Source organism: Equus przewalskii, chromosome 15 (genome assembly GCF_037783145.1).
Source record: "Equus przewalskii isolate Varuska chromosome 15, EquPr2, whole genome shotgun sequence".
Lineage (NCBI taxonomy): Eukaryota > Metazoa > Chordata > Mammalia > Perissodactyla > Equidae > Equus > Equus przewalskii.
The window spans coordinates 3487634-3507945 of NC_091845.1; the positions used below are offsets into that span (position 1 = coordinate 3487634).

The 20312-nt window shown below is 59.3% G+C and overlaps 1 protein-coding gene across 8 annotated transcripts in view; it reads right to left on the reverse strand.

Annotated features, from left to right (window-relative positions):
- Positions 1-20312, reverse strand: part of IQSEC1 (IQ motif and Sec7 domain ArfGEF 1) — a 353973-nt gene that overhangs the window by 156254 nt on the left and 177407 nt on the right. For 4 of the 8 annotated variants that reach the window (XR_011526814.1, XM_070574608.1, XM_070574601.1 and 1 more), the window contains exon 1: positions 15384-16029. The exons of the other annotated variants lie outside the window; for them this stretch is intronic. Coding sequence is in view for 3 of the 4 variants with exons in the window: in XM_070574608.1 (XP_070430709.1) it covers positions 15384-15406 (23 nt within the window). In the remaining variant the exon portion in view is untranslated. Of the gene's footprint in view, positions 1-15383; positions 16030-20312 lie in introns of those variants that run through there. 8 annotated transcript variants of the gene reach the window in all.

Below are 20312 nucleotides of genomic sequence, written 5' to 3' on the forward strand. Positions count from 1 at the left end.
GCCACCAAGGCCACTCCCACCAGCACAGACAGGAGGGGCAGGTGGGACGGTGTGGCGGGGGTGGAGGGGGGCGACCCTCGGACGCTGGTCAGGAGCAGCGCTGAGGAAGAGGTGATAGCTGACCGAGGTCTGTGCGATGAGCAGATACCAGATCAGGAGGAGGGGGTTCCAGGCTAGGGATCCAGGCCGGGGCCCCAGCGTGGTGCGGGCAGAGCGCAGGGGGTGGGGGTGGGGGGCATCTGCTGCAGGAACAAAGGTCTGGCTGGAAGATGGAGGCCTGCCGAGACCCCAGCACCCCGCTCCAGCGTCCCAGCTTCTTCTGCGACCCGCAGGTCCCACTGGGGGTTCTCTTCTCAAGGCAGAGGCATCAGCCAAGGGTGGCCAGGGTCCGGGGCAGCGGGCGAGGCACATCCAGCCCCTCCTGGCTAGGGGAGTGGACTGAGGCCTTGCCATGTGGCTCGGAGCCCAGCCGAGCCTGTGCCCCACTGCCTTCTGGCGCCATGTCCGGAACTGCCACGTCCTGTCGTTCCCAGGCCCGACTCGCTGACAGGAGGGAGGAGATGCGGGAGGGGAGGGGTGGGTTGCAGCCCTCCCAAACCTCGACCGCTGGCCTGCAGGTCCCACAGGCACTGCCTCGTCTCCAGGGCAGATGCAGCTCCAAGCACACCCAATGAACCCCTCGCCCTCCTGCAGGTCCTGCCCAGGTTTGCAGCCGCACTCAACCACGCATCAGGCTCTTCAGGAGCGAACGGAACTTCACGTAACTGTCGGGCCTGCCTGGGGAGCTACAGCTCCCTATCCCCACCCATTGTACAGACAGAAGACTGAGGCTCAGAGAGACTGAGCCCTGTCCGCAGCCTCTCAGCTGGTAAGAGCCCCCTCAGATCCTGACCTGGGTCAGAGGGCTCTGTCACCTGCCTTCTGCCCCGGGGGCCGCCCCCCGCCATCCACAGTCGCCCCAGCTGACCTCACCCAGGAGAACATCCTGACCCCGCCCAACCAGGAGGAGGATTGCTGATTCCCTGAGGGTGCCCTTCCACTGGCAGGGTCCCTTCAGATGTCTAGAAAACAACCCAAACCCAGCAACTTACACATTTTTAAAATTTAATTTTTAAAAAGTTAACACACGCTCATGGTTCAAAAGTAAAATAAAAAAAAAGTCAAGTGAAAAGTCTCGCTCCCAACTGTCCCACGTCCGCCAAGATCCCCACCGCAGGGAGTCCCTGTTCTGTTTCTTGGGCATCCTTACAGAACCGCTTTATGCAAACAGAAGCCGGGCACACACAGGTGCACCGCTGTGGGCCTCACACACGTGCACGCCGTCTCCCTCTCTTGCTCTTCACACAAAGGTCGCACCCCGGACACACAGCCCCTGCCTCCCCCTGACCACACCTCCGGGAGCTCGTCCTCAGGCCCAGGCACAGCTGTGCACGGACTGAGGACTGAGGCAGGCGAGTGGGTGGCCACGGCTCTACGGACCCCCGGGTGTGCGGCTGAAGGGCAGCTCCCTTCTGTGCAGGGTGAGCATTGGGGGCTCCCCAGCCAGAGCCCCCGACCCTGGAACAGCGGGGAGGGCACGGTGAGCACTTCCTGGAGGCAGCGCCTCCCCTTCCACACCCGATCCGGGGCCTATGGGATGACACCCCAACCCACAGACACACTTTCAGACCCTGTGACCTTACAGAGCCAGACAAATATCTACATAAGACAGAACTTTACCATCACGTGAGCGTGCACACACACATGCACGCACACGTGTGTGTGTACACGCATAAACAGGCACACTTGCAACCTCCACATGCATGAATATACACATGATTGTGTGCGTGTACAAGCAAGACCCCAGCAAGCCTCTGGGAGCACCCGGCTGGCCTCAGATGACAGCCCAGGCTTGCAGGGTGAGCAGAGTCGGGCCCCACACTCACTTAACTAGCATGTGACAGGGAGCTCGGCCCAGGCTCCCCCACTGAGGGCCAGGAACCCGGACGGCTCAGGTCAACTTTCCTGAAAACTAGCTGTGTAGACTCATTTCAGTTAAAAGAAAGTTAAAAGCAATGAACTTTTCAAGAACCTACTGCAAGCCTGGCCCTGGGCTAGGTGCTTTCACACAAACCTCGTAGGGAAACTCGGCTTGATGTGGCAGTGACAATGAGGTCACCACGTACCGAGTGCCCACTGTGTGCCGTGTGGCCCGTGGCCTCCGGACCCCCCGGGGTCAGGGCTGTCCTCACCCCACCTCGCAGGGGAGCGAGCCAGGCCCTGAGAGGGGAAGGGGCTTGTCTCCAGTCACACGGCAGGTGAGGGCACCCAGGCGCTGTCCTCGACGGCTGGCCAGACTGGACGGCGGAGAGGGCGGGGCAGAGGGAGAGGAGGGGGCCGGGTCTGTGCAGCGGTCGGGGGCCTAGCCTGCAGCAGGAGGCCGACCCCAGCCCTGTGTCGGGGACCCTCCCTCGAGGCTGCAGCAGGGCTGAGGCCTTAGTGGGGGCCTGGGGGCAGAGCTCAGGGGACCCCCAGCCCTTTGGTCCCTGGGCTTTGGAAGAACAGGGGCCCTAGCCCACTCACTCTGTTCGTGAGAGGGAGGAGCTGGGGAGGAAAGCTCAGTCTGAAGGCCGCAGTGTGGGGGCTCCTACTCCAGGGCGGCAAGACGCCGTCACAGCACGCTCTGTTCCCCAAGCGGCTGGTCTCCACGTGGGACATGGCGCACTCTCACGGCAGATGGCAGCAGCCCTGGCAGAAGGCCTTGGGTGCCCTTGGACCATGGGGCAGGCTGGTGGCTGCAGCAGAGCGGGGAGAATCTGCTCTGGGCCAGCTGGGTAGGGCTGAGCCCTGGGGTGCAGGGCCGAGTCGGGGGATGGAGGGGCAGCGTCCTCACCAGGGCACGAGAGTGGGGGTCAGTCCCAGCCTCTGACCTCCCCACCCCAATCTACAGACTGAACTGAGTGCTCCCCAGCTCCTCCCCGGCTGTCCCACAGGAACCTCCTGCACCAGCAGCCCACACGCGGGGGGCTCCTCCGGGTGACGGCACAGCCACCCCCCTGGATGCCCAAGCCAGACCCCAGGGCACCGTGGTCTGCCTGCTTTTGATGCTTTCTTCTCCCTCACCGCCCCCCAGCCTCAGCAGCCCTCAGTGGGCACTCTTGTCACTCTGCTTGGTCAGCTGCTACGGCCTCCCCATCAGAGCCCCTCCAGATTTTCCCAGCGTGCTGCAGCCCACCCAGCCTGGGTCTGGCATGGGGGCGCCCTCTGGACAGTGTTTTTCAGATGAAAGAGAGACAGAAAACTCCAGGCTGAAGGAGACAATGTGGGACATCCTTCACTCACTCAACAAACACTGAGGGCTCCTTCACCAGGCTGGCCTCTCACGAAGGCCAGCACAGGGCCACCCCCTCTGTGCAGCACCCAAGGGCTCTGGTGCCCCGTCAGCACAGAGACGTCTGCAGAGCAGCCGCTGACTCCAGTGCTCCTCCAGGCCCGGGCACCCAGCAGTGGGCCAGGCTGGTGACAGTCTGCTGGGAAAGCCTAGTGGCAAAGGCCTGGAGGTGGACACGAGCTGGGCACGTGAGGCACAGGAAGGAGGGGGTGCGCCGGGAGGGAGGGAGCAAGGGCCGGTGTGGGGTGGCTGGCAGGGACAGGAGACCATGCCATGTCAGCAAGACGGATGTGGCCTAGGACAGGGGGGTGTGGCCCTGCTGTCCCCAAACCTGACTGCGCTCCCTGGCTTTCCACGGATGGGCTGGGCGGCCCTGGGAAGAGCCCTGCCCTCTCTGGGCTCACGTCCCTGTCTCGACCTGGGGCTTTCCGGCAGGGACACCTGTCCGAGGCTTGGTGACAAGCCATGGGTCCGTCTACGGAACAAGGACAGAGGGAGAGGCAGAGCCACAAGCACAGCCTGACTTGAGAAGGCTGCTGGAAAGGAGGTGCCTGCACATCCACCCAGGGCCCCGGGGTTCGGAGACTCCTCAGCCCAGGCTCCAGGAGGAAGCGGCAGCCCCGAGAACAGGAGGGGCGCACTCGCAGAGTAAGACTTGGTCCAGGGAGCACAGCTGAGCCCCGGACCCAGATCCAGACTCCCCAGGTCTGAACCCACTTCAGGCCAGGGGGCCTGGAGATGAGCTCTGTGCCTCCCGGGGCCTCAGTCTCCTCTCCTACCGAGGGGCCTCCAAGTCCCGCTCTACCTCCAGGGAGCTCTGAAACTAGGAAGTCCGGGGACAAAGGTGAGGGTGGGTCCTATCAGAGGCTGAGCCCCAGGTCCTCGTCCTCGCTGAGAAATGGCTCTGGCCTGAGCACCCCTGTGTGTTGTCTGCGGTCATCTCTGTGCATCCTGACCCGGCCTCAGTGGCTGGGAATGGCCCATTTCACAGATGGGGATGTGGGTACATGAGCCAGCAGACCGGGCCTGCCTGCCTCACAACTCTGCCGCCGCTCCCACACTCTTCCTCCCCAGGGAGGCTGGGCGCAGCTGCGAGCGCCTACCCTCCTTTCAGACGCGAGGTGGATCTGAAACAGATGAGGCGTCTTCTCAGGTAACACACGATGCCCCAGGCAGCTTTCTCTTTTTTCTTTCTTTCTTTTTTTTTTTCAAAATATATACCACTGGGAAAAGAGGAAAAATCAAACAGCAAGAGAAAAGCTTCTTGTTTATAGGTCCCAGTTGGATGAGAAAGAGGGACATACAGCAGCCTGGGGGTCGGGGGACAGCTGGACCCCCAGCCTCAGGGGTCCTGGGGACATACCCAGACACGGCGCCGCAAGCACTCTCCTCCCCCCAGAACCTGGCACTCAGTCAAGGACTCGGGGCTCTGCGCTGGGCCAGGGGCAGCCGCCCGGCCGAGGGCGCCCCTCTGGGGCCTAGCTGTGGCTTCGGTAAGGGGGCATCTGCCCACTACGGAGTTGAGGCCACCAGCTCGGCCTATGCTGCCCTCTAACCCCAAGTGTGCCCAGTGCCTGTCTCCAGCCTCGGTTTACGGCCCCCTCCCAACACACACACATTCAAAGCCCCTCCTGAACTCCCAGGGCAGTGGCCCAGCCCACCCCCATTGCCCAGCTCGAGGGCCCGGGGCAGAGGCAGGCCGACGGGCACATGGCCTCCTCCAGGCCACGGAGGTAGTCTCAGGAGTGGCCAGGAGCCCCAGGGCTGACCAGCAGGGTGTGAGGGTTTCTGAGGGAGCACAGCCCAGGGGGAAGGCAAGCCAGAGATGGCGACAAGAGTGTGGGAGCCCCTGGATCCGGCCCCGGGGCTGTTCACGGACAGTAACCGCTAACACAGCGACTGAGTCTCTGTTCTCTGCCACCCAAAGACCCCTGACTGATGCAGCCCCTCGGCCAGCCTGGCTTACTGCCCCTCCCCAGGTGTACACGTTCCCTAAGTCCCCGAGTGACCTGAAGCCCCTCCCTGTGCAGCGAGGATCCAGGGGAGGAAGGCACGAGAATGACGTTCATAGGCTGCAGATCCACCACGCGCTGTACCACCTCACGGAATCCTTATGGTCACCCTGCAAAGCTAGGATCGTTGACCCCATGTTACAGAAAAGGAAGCTGAGGTTCAGAGAGGCTGTCATCTGCCCCAAGTCACACAGCCACTGGGCGGCAGATAAGGGGTTCCCTGAGAGCTCCTTGGGGGGTGCTGGGTCTCGTGGTGGGGGTACTGGAAAAGACCCTGAGTACCCCACTCCCTTGGCCCCCATCTCTGCTGGGACCCCCGCTGTTGGGGAGCTCCTCCGGGGTGGTCCCCTCACTCAGCAGCCCTGGAGACAATCAGGGACTGAAGCTGGACCAAGGATGGGGCGTCTGAGGGACTCAGGAGGTGCCTGCAGCCGTCCCCGTGGGAGTAGGAGAAGCCAGTGCTTCTCCCTTGTTTGATAACGCAGAGGAAACGTGGGGAAGACGCCCCGTGTCATCTCGGGCTGGCAAGCACTGCGAGACGGGCTGCACATTTCAGCGAGGGCCGCAGTGATTAAGATTGCACCGCTTCCCTTATTAACCATTCCAAACAGACGCCGGGACCGTCTTGACGAGCGACCAGGAAGGAAACCGCCGAGGCCAACAGAACGTCCTTCGATCAGCCGCGCTCCGACTGGCCGCCCTCTGAGCTTCGGGGCTGCCCGGTGGGCCTTCACCAGTGGGTGTCTCGTCCCTCTGAGGTGCGGCCAGTGTGACTGGAGATGGGGAGACACGGGGCGTCTCTGGAGCAGGCCCCAGGTCCTTGGAGTCCTCATGTCCTCAGGTCATTCCCAGGAAATTGGACACACAGGGGAGGGAAGGCCAGAACCCTTCAGAAGGGGTCAGTCACGCGAGCCTGGCCCCTGAGACACCAGGTGGGCCGGGCCCTGAGCTGACACCACACCCACTGGCTTTGACCCCACAGCCCTGGCCTCACTGGCCGTGTGTAGGCTCTCCTGGAACCTGTGATGAGTCCATTTGCCTAAAACCAATTCACTGAATAGTCAGTCCGCAGGACGACAAAGCCATCAGGAGCGCTCGCTTCCCTTAACCTTTCAGTTTTGGTTGGCTGGGTTTCATTTTTGTCTTCAAAATGGCATTTGAAGGAATGTTCAGTTTGTGTCCGTCTCAGCTCCTGCTGCTGGGTAGGAGGCTGAGAAGGGGGGCCGGAGGGGCCGGGAAGAATGAGGTGACCGTATTATCACCCACGTAGGTGGCACTGGGCAGAGGCTGGGCGTGGGCAGTGGACGTCAGCAGGTACTCAGGCAGGCCCAACCGAGGGGCCCCTGGCTGGGGCTGCCCTGGCTCTGGGAGGGGCTCTGGGCACAGTGGATGACACCCTGCTCCTGAGTCTCAAACTCAGGGCTGGAGGCCAACGAGGCCCTAGCTGGCCACAAAAGGGGCTTGTGATGCCTTCCTCAGGGGAGCCCCTGCTGGGGTTCAGCCCTCGGCCCAAGGGGTCAAGGGGTCTCAGCTGTTAGGGAGTAGAGGGCAGCAGAGGTTGGTGACCACACAGGCCTCCCATGGAGGGACCGAGACTGGGGGGGTGGTCACTGGCCTTTCTGTCCCACAGTCACCAGGAGTGCAGTCCCCCAGACCCACCTGCCCCTGGCCTTTTTTTTTTTAATTAAAAGTTTTATTTTGAGATAATTGTAGATTCACCTGTAGTTGTTAAAAATAATACAGAGAGATCCTGTCTACACTTTCCCCACTTTCCAGTGGGGCCATCTTGCAAAACTATAGGACAATATCACCACTACATTGCTGACACTGTACCGTCCACCATCTTAGACAGAGTTCCCATTTATTCCTCCTCATGTGCGTGTGTGCATGTGTGTGTTTAGTTCCATGAGGTTTTATCACATGTGCAGGGTCACATCAAGATGCACAAGAGTTCCATCCCATGAGCATCCCTCGTCCAACACCCCCTCTTTATAACCCAAACGTTGCATACACCCTCCTCTGTTCTGAAATGAAGTTCATGAATAATATGATCTATCCACACACTTATTTTACAACAAAAATCAACAGAATGTCCTAATTGTGACAACACAGAGAGAAAAGGAGGAAAGCAATTGATAACAAAGTGACCAGTAATTAGCACGTCAGTGGTGGGCACAGCTGCCTCTCAGGGCATAGTGAGGAGGTCAGCTGCCTGCCTCTGTGACAGCAGCTACAACCCAGATGGACACAGAGGTTTGCGGGCAACTCAGGGATGCCGCCCTTGGTGACAGGATGCTCTGAATGGTGACAGCTCTTGGCAGAGGCCCAAATGTATTGAGGTCTGATCCTCCCTTGACTGTGAGAAGAGCAGTCGCATTCCTGGAAAACTCAGTGTATATTAAGATCGCAGGAAACGCACTTGTGGTTCAGACGTCAAACAGCATGAGGTCCGGGGCTCAGACAACCACGCGTGGATTTTCCCCTCCATGAATACCTGGCGAATGTCGTCAGTTCCTGGCTGTGCAGTCCTGCCCCCACCCCATAGGCTGTTAGCTGCCAGCAATGAGTCAGGACTTCCCACCAGAGACTGTCACTTCTCTCAAGGGCTAGCTAGTCACCATGTCCCCAACTGAGCCTTTAATTGGCGCAAGTCCAGAAATGCAAAGCACCGACTGGAAACCAACCTGCTCGGTATAACTGGCTGGGCGGTGGACGCACCTCAGTAATAAAGCACATATGGAACTGCGCTGGAAGGACCCAAAGAAACTGGACATGGCTGTGGCCTCTGGGCAGAGGGACAGGGAGGGAGGGAGGCAACTTTGCACTGTGTACAGACATGTGGGTGAACCGCCTCTCAATTATATGAATAAATAAAGGACAAAAAAAGATGAAAGTAGTACTCGTGTGATTAAAAATTTTTGAGCACCTACGGCATGCCAGGCACCCCCAAGGACCCAGCTCCCTGGCTACTCACGTCCTGTTGGACTGGGCTCCAGGTGAGGAACTCTGACAGAGGCACTGGAGGCCCAGGCAGACCCAGGCCTCCCGAGTCGATGCCGGGGTCCTCGGGGCGGAGTGGAGCACCGGGAGAGCAGGCGGCTGAGCTTTGTCACTCACGCCTGCCTTCATTCCGAAGGGCTAAGTCAAAACAACAACGAGATGCCACTTCTTGCCATGAGGACGGCTATTACTAAAAGACCAACAAAACAAAATAGCAAGTGTTGGCGAGGATGTGGAGAAATTGGAACATTTGTGCCCTGCTGGCAGGAAGGTAAGAGGGTGCAGTCGCTGTGGAAAACAGCATGGAGGGTCCTCAAAAAGTTAAATGGGGGCTGGCCCCAGGCCGAGTGGTTAAGTTTGCGTGCTCCGCTGCAGGCGGCCCAGTGTTTCGTTGGTTCGAATCCTGGGTGCAGACATGGCACTGTTCATCAAACCACGCTGAGGCAGCGTCCCACGTGCCACAACTAGAAGGACCCACAACGAAGAATATACAACTATGTACCGGGGGCTTTGGGGAGAAAAAGGAAAAAAATAAAATCTTTAAAAAAAAAAAAGTTAAACGTAGAGTCACCGTACGACCCAGCAATTGCAATTCTGAGTATTTATCCAAGAGAACCAAAATCAGGGACTCGAGGAGACATCTGGACACCCGTGTTCATGGCAGCATTGTTCACAACAGCCCAAAGGGGCAGCAACCCAAGTGTCCATCGACAGAGGACTGGATAAACAAAATGTGGCCCATCCACACAAGGCAATACGATTCAGCCTTAAAAAGGGAGGAGATTCTAACACCTGCTACAACATGGATGCACCTTGAGGACGTTATGCCAAATGAAATAAGCCAGTCACAAAAAGACAAATGCTGTCAGGTCCCACTCGTATGAGGCCCCTAGAGCAGTCAGATTCCTAGAGCCAGAAAGTATGATGGAGGTTGCCAGGGGCTGGGGAGAGGTGAGGAGTTGGTGTTTCGTGGGGACAGAGCTGCAGTTTGGGAAGACGGAAAAGTTCAGTGGATGGATGGCAGCGACGGTTGCACAATAATGTGAATGTGCTCAATGCCACTGAACAGGACACTTAAAAATGGTTAGAATGGTCGATTTTATGTTATACGTATTTTACCACAAGTTTGAGAGAAAGGTGATTGGTGCCTTGCCAGGCCAGAGCCTGAGGGCTGCCGGGAGACGAAGGCAGGGCCCTGCACAGAGGCTCCCAGGCTTGGGGGGCAGGCAGAAGCAGGTGGACGGGGACAACAGAGGGGCCTGTGCTGTGGAAGGGAGGACCAGGGACGCGGGAGCTCAGCGAGGGGACCAGCTTGCCGGGGGTCCAAGAAACAGGCGTGAGTTGGGGCTTGAGATCTGAGGTGAGGGGGAGAAAGGGCAGAGGAACCAGCACGGGCGGGAGTGTGGCAGCAAGCCCTCCTCCAGGACAGCGCAGGATGGCACAGGGGCCTCTGCGGCCTTATTTATTGCGTGTCCTCAGTCCAGACTGTCAGCTCCGTGTGGGCAGGGCCCGGCCTGGCCCATTTACAGGGATGGCCCACTAGGCCTAGCACACAGACCGGTGCCTGATAACCACTATGGGCTGAGTGAATGAATGAGTAAGTGGATGACGACCCCACAGCGGGCACAACTGATAGGCAGAATTAGGTGTATGTGAAAGAGCCAGAATGTCTGAAATGCAGCTTCTGCTTTTGGCAGCCACTGGCCCCTCTCCACCAGCTTCCTATGTGTTTCAGCATCACTGAGAACCAGCAAGAGCTGACTCTGCCACTCTGTTTCCAGATAAGGTCATAGGCCCAGAGAGGGAAAGAAGCCAGCCCAGGGTCACACAGCAAGGCAGGGGTAGAGCTGGAGTGGAGCATCCTTCTCCTGCTCTCTGAGCTCCCAGGAGGGCCGGGGCCTCAGAGACCAAGGGGCAGGGGTGAGTGGAGAGAGGGATAACAGGAGCCAATGAGCAGGTGTGGGAGGAGGAGTAGGCAGGAGCTGCCTGATCCACAGGCATTCAGGGGAAAGCCACTGGCCTCAAGTTGAGCTGGCAGGCGCTTAGTCAATACCTAGCAACAATGTGTCCTAGGCTCCTGCTGGTGGTGGCAAAAAGGTCTCATCCACGGGACCCAGGTGCTGGGAACCCAGTCACTGCCAGTCGAGGCACCCTCAGTGCCAAGGATGAGGGGCTGAGCTGCAGCCACATTCTAGCTCCAGGCTGACCAGGCACGAGGCGGAGGGGGACAGAACCCTGTGGCCGGAGGTCTGGAACCTGCTCAGTGGCAAGCACCAGGGTCCTTGTCACCCGGGTCTGCCTGGCCCTTGTCAGGCCCTCCGTCTGTCCACTTTCTGTGCACCTGACTCCTTTCTCAAGGGCAGACAGACCAGGGCTGGTGAAGAGAGGGATCTGGGGAATAAGGTCAGACCCTTCCCCACAGGACGGCTCCAGGAGGCGGGAGACAGGGCCGGGGAGTGCTGATGATAAAGGGCGCGGCCGGGACCAGCCCCACCGGTCCTGGCTTTGGGAATGTCCTTAAGAGCAAGCGGGGGTCCCTGTGCAGGCCACCAGGCACCAGCTCAGGCCAGACCTGACCTGAGTGTGGAGGTCAGATGGGGGATGAAGAGGGAGGGGATCCTTCTCGCCCCAGGCACAGCACCGGCCTGTTAGACTCGGCCCGGGGTGTCCTCAGGAGCATCCGGCTCCCGCCCAGTGCCTGCAGATCTGGGGGTGCAGGCCTTGCTCCTTCCCACCTAGCCTGCAGGGGGCCAGCTCCTCCTCCCCTGCAGTTTTCCTGGCTGCCCCAAGTGAGGTGCCCTGGGAGGGGGACCTTGCTGCTCTGGGGACACGCGTGCCCTGCTGTGGGTATGGGAAAAGGACAGTGGAGAGCCCTGCCCGGCCTCCCCCTCCCACTTCCCACACAGTCCAGCAATGTAAGCAGGCCCTGACCAGAGCCCTTCAGGGCCCCCACGGCCCACTGCCTGCAAGGGGAGCCCCCTCGCACTCCAGATGCCTCCACCCTGGGGCCTGCCGGCACCTCTGGCCTCACCTCTCTCTTCCTTCTCCTCCTCACTTGGGGCTTAGGCCAGACACAACTTCCTTCCGCCAAAGCCTTCAAGATAACAGCACTACAGCTGGGCTGTGGGTTCAAGCCCCTGCTCTTCCCCTCATTGGGTGACGCCTGGGGTCAGTGCCTCACTACACCGTCTGCTCAATGGGGGTAACAACAGCCGCCTCCCGGGGCGCTGTGGAGGTCGACTGAGCTAAGGCCTCCAAAACGCTAGTAACTGCAGTCTGCCATGGGCTTTCCTGAAGCGCCCTCTCCCTGACCACTCAGCAAACCCCCTCCACCCCACAGGCCTGCCGCAGGACGCAGGGACCTCCCGTCCCGGGTCCCCTGCCTGTCCCAGCCCTGGGCACTTTTACTGACACTGTTGACGCACACTGTTTTCCCCGCAGGCTCCCAGAGGCAGAAACTACTCCTTACTTGGCCCTGTCCACTGCTCAGGGGGTGCCCAGCACAGGGTCCACAGTCACTCACCCAGCAAAGACCCACTGGGCAGTCACTACGTGCCCACACTTCTCCAGGCGCTAGCGAGGGTGGCAGCTGACACACGGTCAGCCCCTCTGCCCTGGTACAGCTGACGCTCTACTGGAAAAGATGGACAACCCAGCGAGGATGCAGCAGCGGACCAGACGGAGCCCGCGCTGGGCAGGGACGGGGGAGGGAAGGCCAGGAGGGAGCTGCAGTGGAGACGTGGGGGCTGGAGCAGAGTGCTGGAGGGCTGGAGAGGGGGCCGGGAAGTCCCAGGCAGAGTGAGTGCACGGGTGAATGAGTGAACGAGCAGGTGTGTGAGGGAGGCGAGAGCCCGCCCACATCAGCCCCGAGCAGCTCCCAGTCTCACACGCTCACTGCAAACTCCCCACAGCCCAGCTTCCCGTGTTCAAGGAGCACACGCGCGCGGCACCAGGGGGACGCCGGCCACCGTGCAAGTGCAGTTACAGTTGGAAGGGGGCTGGCCTTAATTAAGACTCCATTAATTAAGCTGCCAGTACGGTAATGACCTCGGCTGTTAGCAAATTTGATTAAGGAACTGATTCTTGAAAGCCTCAGGATTCCCCCCATTTCATTAATAAATCTCCACTTTCGTCGTTGTCCTTTATCCTGTTCACGGCGCCACCTCTGCAAGTGACTGAGTCCCCAGAGGGGATCTGCCTGCCTCTTGACGACAGAGTCTAGACTCCATAACGCTCTCTTGGGGGCCCTGAGGGTGGAGGGGAAGAAAGCGGAGGTCAGGGAGGGGGGAACCGGTGGGAGGCTCCCTTGCAGGTCTCCTCAAAGCTGTGGGACCCCGGGGCCGGCCACGCGCAGGGCGCTGGAGCAGGCCTGGCCTTGTCTGGCTTGTGGCATCCTGGGGGAGGGTACTACTGCAAACAGTGCAGCAGGAAAAGCCATGTGACCCCAGTGAAGTCCTACCCTCCCTGAGCCTCACTGTCCTCCTCTGTAAACTGGGGTCGATAACACCCCACTTTACAGTAGTTTGTGAGAATCAGCGAGGCCACCGGCAGGAGAAGCTTTGACACTGGCAATGATGCTACTGTGTTTCAAGCTGCCCTGACAGGTGAACATGTGCACAGTCAATGCCCCATCCCCCCATGTGGGAAGCCCTCGTGACAACGAGGATTGAGCAGCAGGTGCTGGGAGGGCCCCGAGTCTGGGTGAGTGTGAACGGGGACTCAATACACTTACAAGCGTCCTCTGGGTAACCTCAGCAGGGCCTGCTCTGGGTCTCAAAATCCTTCTATGAGGACAGGGGCAATCGCTCCTCTCCAGCCACCACCTCCCTGGTCTATCTGCCATCTCTCTGCCCACAGGTTTGGTGGCAGCATGTGGGAGGATGGCCTGGATGTTACAGCGCCAGACTGTGGAGCCTGAGAGCTGCAGAAGCATGTAAAGACGCACAGAAATGGGAGGTGGGGAGTGCAGAGCCCCAGACAGGCGCGCCCTGCCCCCGGCCCTGCTCCTCTCCCAGGCAAGCGGCCAAAACAGTCTTAACCCACTGGTCAGCAAAGCCGCCAGGGGCCACGTGTTAAAATGCATGTTCCTGGGCCCCTGGCAGCCCGGACGAGGCTGTATTGGTATTGGGAGGGGTACTGGAATCTACCGTAAGTACCTGTGTCCCTGGCAACATCGGGACCCAATAGGCTTGGGCCGCACTGCCCTGGGAAGCAGCTGCGTCTGTGAACATCAACCACAGCTGTACATTAAAACCACGTGAGAACTAACAAGATCCTGATGCCTGAGGCCTCCCCAGACCCATAAACCAGAACCTCTCGGGGCTGGGGGACCCAGGCACGGGTGTTTTAAAAACTCGCCTCAGTGATTCTAGCGTGGAGCCTGGGTGCACCCTACCCCAGGCTAGAACGCTCCAGGTTTCCAGGGGGAACTGCGTTGAGCCTCAGTTTCCCCATCTCTAAAATGAGAGTCTTAGTGCCTGTCCAGCCAAGGCTGCTGTAAGGCTGCCATCACCCAGCATCAGAGGCAGGGCGCTCAGCTGAGTGCGCAACATGGATTGTCACGTTTCACCCTAATGACGTCTCCCCTCCCCTGGGGTTTATCAGCCCTGAGAGTTGAGAATTCCTCTGACATCGACTCCTGGGCCCAGGCAAAGACGTGGCAGGAAGGGGGCAGCTGTCTCCGGAGGACCCATTCCAGCAACGATGGTGGACGTTCGCGCAGGGAGAGGATTTACGATTTGTTTCCAAAAATATGGCCGGGGCCTCGTCACAGGGAGTGAGAGCCTGGCGTGTTCTGCTCACAACAACAAACCAACCTGTGGGCTCTTCCACTAAAAAAGCGAGTGAACGTCACAGCACACCACACACACAGGCCACCTCCGTCACCTGCGGGCTCCCGTCTGAGCCCGCTAACGTGCTTCCTTTCCTTCACGCTCCATTAGCAAGAGAGCTGTCCCTCAATGCGGTGGGGGGGGGGGGGGGCATTGCTGCTGAACTAGGGGCTCCACAGGGCCTTGTCATCATATGGGGGGTTGTGAGGCCCTGGAGTAGCCCCCCAGATGCCCCCTATGCAGTGTTCCAGGCCTCTCCCTTTTAGTCCTGGGGACTGAGCCAGCCCAAGAGGGTCCAGCTCTGCTCTCTGGCCTGCAAAGTCTGAGGTCACTGAACAACACCCGACGGCCCAGGTGCTGGGCAAGCTTCCCAGAGCAAGTGGAGATTTGGGGCTGCGTCTCAGCCACTGTGGCCTCGGGCCCCCAAGGAGGGGGCCCACGAGGCCAGAGACCAAAGGTTGCTCACTCCAGAACAGCATGCTGCAGAGCCCCAGAGAGCTGTGAGGGAAGCTGGAATTCTCATCTGATGCCCCTGGGAAGCCTGGCCTAACGAGGCACGGCCTTCAGTTTCCATAAATACCCGGAACCGTGATGTCACCGCCCCGTGCAGACTTTAACAGCTTCTGCTGCTGGCGTCAGGCCCAGGAGACAGGCGCTCTGCCGCTGGCCCACAGGACACCTGGATGGAACAGGGGGACACTGATTCCCCCTGCTCGTGATGGCAGGCTGGCTCTTCACCTGTCCACAGAGGACACAGCATCCTGTCCTCACCCCAACCTTCCTGCCAGCCTTCCATCACGCATGGCTGAAGTGTGGGTCACAGATGAGCTGGCATGAGAGGCTTCTTCCAAGCAGGCATGCTGAGGGCTACAGCAAATGCTGAAATGGTAGCAGTGGGTCTGGGGACCCTGGACCTGGATTTAGGGGGGTACCTGCCCTCTGAGATAGGGAATTTCACAGCCTGATGGAGATGCGCTAACAGCCTTTTTCTCATCATCACCACCGACAAACACCTCTGTTACAGAGGACAAATGCTGGCATCTCTGCCGAGTGGCCAGCTCCCTCTGCAAGCCACCTGCACAGCAACCTGCTTCTCCTCCACCGAGCCCCCCGTCCAGCTCCAAGCTCAGCTGGGGCCCCTGTGGCCTTGGGCCTGCCACGTATACTCACAAATAGCGTCTTCTGCAAGCCATCCTGTCTGGGGGCAGTTTTCCCCTTCTCTCTCTCTCCCTCTCCAGCTGGGAAGGCTGAGCGTGGTTAGAGGAGGCAGGATGCTCAGGCGAGAAGTGCAGGGGAATAAAATTAAATCAAGGGGCGAGTCACATTCCTGGGGGTGGAGGGCTCCACCACGGAGGCTGGGGCGGGAGCAGGGGGATGGCAGCAGCGGGCTCCAAGGGGCTCCTGGCACGCCGGGCTCACACTGTGTCCAGGAGCCCGCGAGGACGTGGAGTCACCATGGTCGCCAGGTTGGGCAGGGGCGTCGGCCTCTCTGCTACCTGGGACCACGTCGGGCTCGTCCCCTCCCGCACATCCGGGGTGGCGGGGCGCGGGGATAAGGAGGTGAAGGCTGGGGGGAGTCTGCGCCGGCTTTGCTCTGGCAGCATCCGGAGGAGGGGCGGGCGCGCGAGAGCCTCCCCCCGCGCCCAAGGAGCAACGTAGTGCGGCCGCGCTGGACCAATCGCCGAGGCGCTCGTCGCCATGGTAACTGCAACAGCAGGCGCGGCCGCCCCGTGGCGCCCTCCCTGCAAAGTCACCCACCAGGCGGAGAGCGCCGGCGCGGGCCCCTTCCTGGCCGGCGCTGGAAACCTGGAAATCTGTTGCTAAAATGCACGCACCGCCTGGGAAGCTGCGATGACGCTGCTTTCCAGGGTGGCCTCTCTGTCTTTGGCACGTTGACATGCCAGCCACGGAGTGCACAGGGCTGGCGCTCTGGAGTCAGGCCTACCGATTCCAAGACTGGCTCTGCTTCCGAAAGGCCATGAGACCTTGGGCAAGCCGCTTCTCTTCTGGGAGCCTTGATTTATGCTACCATAAAATGGGATAACAGCTATGTCACAGGGTTCCAGGAGGGCCCTCCACACACAGAAGCTGCACAGATGCATAGCTGTTATCATTTGTGCTGGCCATGTCCTGGAGCTAGGGAGAATTTCCGGTCTAGCTGTGGCACCCATTCTTCATTCACCCACTCTCTCACCCATTCATTCAACAAGCATCCGGGAGCACCTTCCACACGCCAGGCACTGCTTTTGAACTGCTAACAGTGGGCAATACGGCAAAATATCTGCCCTCATAGTGTTTACATTCTGAGGGGGAAAAAGGAAAGCGACATGGTGTCATATATATAATTTTGCATGGTAATAAGGATTGGGATAAAAATAAAGCAGAAGGGGGAAAGGAGGGGGAGGGGAGAGGGAGAGAAGCCATCTGGCTCAGATGAAGCTTCTGAGCTTCTGAGTAAGGAAGGCTTCTCTAAGAGGACCCATGTGGGCTGAGACCTGAATCATGGAAGATCCAGGGGAGGAGCCCTCCAGGCAGAGGGAAGACCTGTGTCAAGGCCCTGAGGCAGAAATAAGCTGAGCGTGTGTGAGTAACACTGAGGAGGCCAGAGTGGCTGGAGTGAGCAAGCCACAGAGAGGTGAAGGTGACAGGGTTACTGTCCGTCCTCCCCTCCCAGATTCACTTTTCTTTCATACACAGATCTCTCCCTTCTTATCTGATGCTTAACTGATCAGAGTCTGTTTCCTCATCTGTAAATCAGGAAATCCAAGCCTATTAACATATATATACATAACTTTTACATGTATTATAATCCTCATGACAACCTCAGTGAGATATAATATTATCATCCTATTTTAGAGGAGGAAACTAAAGCCAGAGGCTCACACAGCCGGTGGGTGGTATGCCAGGGCAGTCTGGCTCCAGAGTCTCGGCTCTTAAGCGCTTGCAAAACTTCCTCATTGGGAAGATGACATGCGATAACGGGTACGAAGGCCCTGGCCCCTGGTTGGCAGCCCCGAGGGCCACTCCCTTCTTCTTCCCATCCTCTCTGGACTCTCAGACTCGCTGAAATTAGAGGAAGAAAGGAGGCTGGATCCTTGAGTTTTGTTCCTTTCTTTTATGTGGAAGAAAGAGAGCTCAGAGAGGGCAAGTTACTTGTCTGAAATTACACAGCAATGAGTGGCAGAGGTGGGACTGGAACCCAGTTCTTCTGGCTGCATGTCCTCATATGGAGCAGGAGGAGAGCTGAGGCAGCTGGCTGACAGAGGTGAGGGGCACCGGGACTGCACAGTGCTTCCTGACTCGCCCTCCTGAATAGAATCTCTGAATGACCAGTCTTCCTACAGAATGGACTTCTCTCCCAGAGGAGAATCTGTCATGTTAGTGGGCTGGACAGGGTGCAGAGCCTGCCCCATCTCTCTCCTCACTTGAGTTACACGAAATGTTAATAACAACACAAAAATTACAACTCCAGCCACAAGGGCTTCATGAGGCAGTTTCGTGTCAGGCCTGATGGCAGTGAGCCCTCAGAGGCAGCCTGTGCAGTGGGTTAGTCACACTCCACTCAGAGAGGCCTCGCCTCTGCGCAGTGGGGAGCCAAGACTTGAACCCACGCTCTGACCCCCGAGCCTGGGCCCAGCAACTCACTTACGCCCTCCGCAAAGCGGGCTTACTGTATCACGTCCACTTTCCAGAGGAGGAGACCGAGGCTCGGAGTGGTGAAGGCGTGGCCCCCGACTGCATTGGCTCTGGCGGCCCCTGCCTGGGCTTCCTCTCTCTCGGTTGTGGGGCTCCTCGGGGCCGTGACACCCATCGGCACGGCCACGGCTCCTCGGCACTTCCTCCTCATAAACTCACATGTATGTTTCTTATATGTGATGCTGTGATTTCAAAATCGGGCCGATGGCACAGAGCCCGGCGCTCAGAGACAAGCGCCACGAGTGCGGATGTGTAAGGCCCTGGGGGGGTGCGCAGCAGGATGGGCTGTTCTGATGCTGCCAGTGGGCGTCAGCACCCGTCAAGCGCAAGGGAGCCTCCAGAAGCCGTGGAGCTGATTCAACGCTGGTCTCTGATTCGAGAACCGCAGGCTGCCTTTCAGGAAGTGGCCGTCGTCGCTGAGCAACGGGGCACGCCCCCTGCACCCAGTGTGTGCGAGGGCTCCACCTGCACCATCACATCAGGCCTCACTGCCACTACCATGGTGGGTGCATCAGCCCGCTTTCCGAATGTGGAGCCTGCGGTCCTGAGAGGGCCCAAGGGTGCACGGTCAGGAAGTGGAGCTGAGGGCTCTGCACAGAGTGGCAGGCTGCCCCAGCTCTAACCAGATGCCGGAAGCGGGCAGGGGGTGTCAGCTGCCTTTCAGGGTTGTAACTGCAGGCTCGCCTGTCCACCACTTCTGCAGAACTGGGGCTGGGGCACTGCGTCCATGGGTGCTGGAACAGCCCCCTCACCCAGCGGCGCCCACTCTCCGGGTCACCCTGGAAATGCCCACATTCAACCCCCGACACACACTGTTACTGGGGACCCCTGGAAGCAGCCTGGCCTGGAAGGAGAAAGCAGCTGTCAAAGCGGGTAGGGAAACATCTCATATCCTGGACTTCCCTCCTCGACTGGAAAATTCCAACCTGCGGCCAACAGGCACAGTCACACAGAGCATCTCCTCCCTCAGCCTGCAGCTGACGCGCCCCATCATCTCCCCCGTGAAAGGAGCACAATGGCAACCGGGCAGAGGGAAGATAGAGGCCCGAGCGTGTCAGCAGTCCCAGGGCACGGGGCCTTCCGGCTGGCGGCCCCAAGTCCTGGGGACTGAGCATCTCCCCTCTCACCCTTCTCACTCCCCGACTGTTCCATTTGTGGACACGCAGAACCATCAACATTCTGACTCTCAAGTCGCAGAATCACAAATCCTTCGAGTTCGAGAATTTCTTTTTCCTTTCTGCTTAAGCTTTACATTTTAAAGAAATGAAACCTCAATCGCACAAGTAACATGAAAATCTCTTCTCCTTAAACAAAATAAAACCCCCTTGACCACTCCCCTAACCTGACTCCCCCTTCCATCTCTGCAGAGGTAACCGCTGTCATCTCTTTGGAGCACATCCTCCCAAAACTTTTCTTGTGCACTTAGCTACGTATATACGCCTAGAGAAAATATAAAGTATTACGTGGACCCTAAAAGAATGGCATCATATCAAGTTAAGAAATTTAAAACAATTTAAATACACCAAAAGGCACAGAGATGAATACCAGCCACCCGTGACAAGAATTAGACGGAAGGAAGGAACGTGATGGAAGCCACAGCTGGGCCTCTGCTCTGGCCATTACCAGTCCCCCATCCTCGCGGACCACAGAGAAGGCACTCTCAGGGCGAACCCCTTCTGCACGGTACCCCACGCAGACACCCACCGGCGAACGACTGGAGAGCTGGCAGGTGCTTGTAAACTTCCCATAAGTGGGATCCCACCGCGTGCGGTTCTCCGTCCCTTTCTCTCCCCGCTCGACCTTGGGCTCGCAACACTGAATCGCGGAACCTCTAACCCACAGGCTCTTCCGCGTGGAGCGTCCAAATCGCCCGGGGACGGGGAGGGGAGCGCGAGTTCCTGACAGCCCTGCAGAGCGCAGCGCCCCTGCCCCTCACGGGCGGCAGCGGGGGAGGGATGATCGCTGGAAACGTATGGGCTTCTGGAAGCTGGCATGAACCCCCTCTGCAGGGCGCCAAGAACTACCAAGGCGCCCTGTCCCTTGTCCTGGGGAGAAGACCAGAGCCGGACCCAGGGCAGCAGAGCAGGGGTCCCTGACGTGCCGCAGAGACGCAGCGGCTGCTGCTTCCTGGTACCATCTTGGAGCCCTGGCCAGTGGCAAGCTGGAAGCCACAGGGTTGGCATCAGTCCCTGCTCTCCCATCGTTGTGCCAGCCTGGCCAAGGACGGCCAGCCCCTGGAGCCCGCTGAGGCCCAGGAGGAGCGGGGCGCCTGGCCCTCGGCTGCGCCGGCAGAGGCTCGCGGTGCGTGCAGGCTGCTGGCCGGAGAGTGCGGGGCGGGGGGCCCAGCTGCTCTGTGAGCCGGTGTGCAGCCTGGGGCTCCGCATCCTGCTCCACTTGCCCCCC